This window comes from Balaenoptera musculus, chromosome 9 (assembly GCF_009873245.2).
Source record: "Balaenoptera musculus isolate JJ_BM4_2016_0621 chromosome 9, mBalMus1.pri.v3, whole genome shotgun sequence".
Classification (NCBI taxonomy): domain Eukaryota; kingdom Metazoa; phylum Chordata; class Mammalia; order Artiodactyla; family Balaenopteridae; genus Balaenoptera; species Balaenoptera musculus.
In genome coordinates this window covers 63,651,377-63,654,238 of record NC_045793.1, presented here as the reverse complement: position 1 = coordinate 63,654,238, position 2,862 = coordinate 63,651,377, and the positions used below count along the sequence as shown (strand labels likewise).

The following is a 2,862-nucleotide window of genomic DNA, read 5'->3' as shown; positions in this document are numbered from 1 at the left end:
ATCAATGTCATGGGTCCACTTAATCCCAGGTTTGATATCCTATATTGTGACACTGCCTTGTATATGATGTTATATTATTTAGAGGATTCCACTTTAATTCATGTTAATTCTAAGACTACCTATTAGACATTTAATGGATACATTCTGTTTAATTGACATGTCTTCAAATATAACCACCAACAAATTTCACTATGATAGCTTTTCTGTTCTTGAAAACCTTACTCTGTTATCTCCTTTAACTTCTTTTTATACCCTGGTTTATTGATTCTTTTTTTTTTTTTTTTTTAAACCTCTGCAATTATTAGTTTATTAGTATCATCCAGGACTCAGATGTTCAGTATTCTTCCTGAAATTACATAAAACAAATGCAAATGGAAAGAATCCAAGTCAAAATTATATAACAAAACAGCACTCCATCACAAAAGCGTGTAAAATTACAAGAACGCTATTTTAAAACACTGGCACTTTAAGAGAATGATAATCTCAAAAACCACAAAATTGCCAAATTGTTCCCTAAACTGTTAAGCAGATAAACATATGACCCTGATGAATGAGCTTGAGTTTTGTAAAGAAAAATCAAATTCAAATAAATCAGGTAATTCATACTGAAATACAAAGTTTAAGTGTCTTCTTCCCTCATGTCTATTTGATTTATAAAGGGGCAAACCATAATATAGGAAAATATATCTGATTTAAAATGTGGTATAGAATTTTAAAAGTTGGCCCAATTAATTAAAAATACCTTTAATGGAGGATCTCAAGTTTCCTAAACAATCCATATTTAGATAAACAGGAGAAGACATTTACAGCCAGCACTTTTTCTCCAGAGCCTTTGTTGGGACTAATAACAACAACAACAAAAAACATAATATGGCAGTCTTGTATTTTAAGCTCACGCTTTTGGGGATACATTCTCAGTCTTAAACGTGGGAACTGCAAATATAACTGCCATTACATGGTAATGGGAGTTAAAGGATGTAGAGTCCTCATGTAAAGATTAGAACATACTTTTCTATTAGTCCTTCAAGGACAGACTTTCAAAATGTTTGATTCTAATAATCCCGTGCTGTGAGTAGATTGGTTACTCTTCACTTTGTAAATGAACCTGGGCTATGTGAAATCTGTTATCAACCGATCAAGATTTGAGTTTCAGTTATGGATGAAAACTGTCTCAATTAAACTTTTATTACCCTCATCATGAGTATGCAGGGTGTGTACACAAAAGCTTTTTATCAGCTAACTATACGAAAGATAAACACTGTAATAATTCGTGTGATCCAAAATGGGCAAAAGCAAAAGACTAGCTTCCCCTTAAGAAGAAAATTTTCAGACCTATGAAAAGGACAACAATACTAATAAAAAAAATTGTATTTACTTAGAAGCATTCAGAATGTCAACAAAACAGCTGCAACTTTTTTTCTTTTTTTTGCAATTACAGAGTGGTATTCAGTTAACAGAACAACAATTATTTCATATAAGCTGCATCAGAGACAACTGAAGATGAAAAAACTACCATCCCCATATATAACTAATTTGTGCTGTGCACCAACAAGAACCTGCTTTAAATTTCCATGCCAATTTACAACCCCCATACTGTACCAGGCAAGGTTAGTGACTATTGAAAATACCACCAGGACAGGGCTATCTAAAGACACATTCGGTAGTGTGTTAACTATACAAAAAAAGACACTGTACAGTTTAAAAACAAATCTTACACAGCCTTACATTTCAATTTTTTTCTTTAAAAGGAGTGAGTTGTGTACAGGGGGGTTAAATGCTTTATAGACAAGAAAAAAAAAAACTGCGCTAGAACCAACTTATTCATCATCACCATCTTCTTCTTCCTCTTCATCCTCTTCATCTTCCTCCTCCTCCTCATCCTCTTCATCTTCCTCATCTTCCTCCTCTTCCTTCTTTTTCTTGCTTTTTTCAGCCTTGACGACTCCCTTTTTTGCTGCATCAGGCTTCCCTTTAGCTCGGTATGCAGCAATATCCTTCTCGTACTTTTCCTTCAGCTTAGCGGCCTTCTTCTCATAAGGCTGCCTGTCATCTGCAGCAGTGTTATTCCACATCTCTCCCAGCTTCTTTGCAACATCACCAATGGATAGGCCAGGATGTTCTCCTTTGATTTTTGGACGATACTCAGAACAAAACAAGAAAAAGGCCGAAGGAGGCCTCTTGGGTGCATTGGGATCCTTGAACTTCTTTTTTGTTTCCCCTTTAGGAGGGATATAAGTTTTCATTTCTCTTTCATAACGGGCCTTGTCCGCCTTTGCCATGTCTTCAAACTTTCCTTTCTCTTTAGCAGACATGGTCTTCCACCTCTCTGAGCACTTCTTAGAAAACTCTGAGAAGTTGACGGAAGCATCTGGGTGCTTCTTCTTGTGCTCCTCTCGGCAAGTTTGCACAAAGAAGGCATATGATGACATTTTGCCTCTCGGCTTCTTAGGATCTCCTTTGCCCATGCTTAATTATTTTTCTTCCGCGAGGCACAGAGTCGCCCAGTGCCCGTCCGGCTCTCACTTGCCCCGGCGCTGTCTCTGTGGAGCTCAATGTACTGCAATGGCTGTGAGAGCGGGAGCCAGACGCAGCCTCCTCACTCTCTCCGCTCTGTAACCTGGTTTATTGATTCTTAATCCATTATCAAATTTAGGAGACCCCCACAATGTTAAAAATTCGCTTTTTCTTATATTGTCTGGCTCTTGTTTTGTTTATTTTTTAAGAAAGCTAATTTACAGAGATAAAGGATTACTTGGCTATTTTTTGAACAAAGTGAGAAAAACCACAGAAACAATTCCAGAAAAGCAGGAGAGCACATAAGAGACTGAGACTAAGAACCTGGGTCTCTCCAAATGTCTCTCT

At 36.9% G+C, this 2,862-nt stretch overlaps 1 protein-coding gene across 1 annotated transcript; it reads right to left on the bottom strand.

Moving 5' to 3' along the window:
• Positions 1-287: 287 nt before the first annotated feature.
• LOC118901186 (high mobility group protein B1-like) lies at positions 288-2,608 on the bottom strand. Its single transcript, XM_036864276.1, has one exon. The coding sequence runs from the start codon at positions 2,463-2,465 to the stop codon at positions 1,818-1,820; it is 648 nt and encodes a 215-aa protein (XP_036720171.1). The 5' UTR covers positions 2,466-2,608; the 3' UTR covers positions 288-1,817.
• Positions 2,609-2,862: the final 254 nt, after the last annotated feature.

What these genes read in the sequence shown, in the direction of transcription:
- LOC118901186 (XM_036864276.1), bottom strand. Translation starts at nt 2,465, where the DNA reads ATGGGCAAAGGAGATCCTAAGAAGCCGAGAGGCAAAATGTCATCATAT.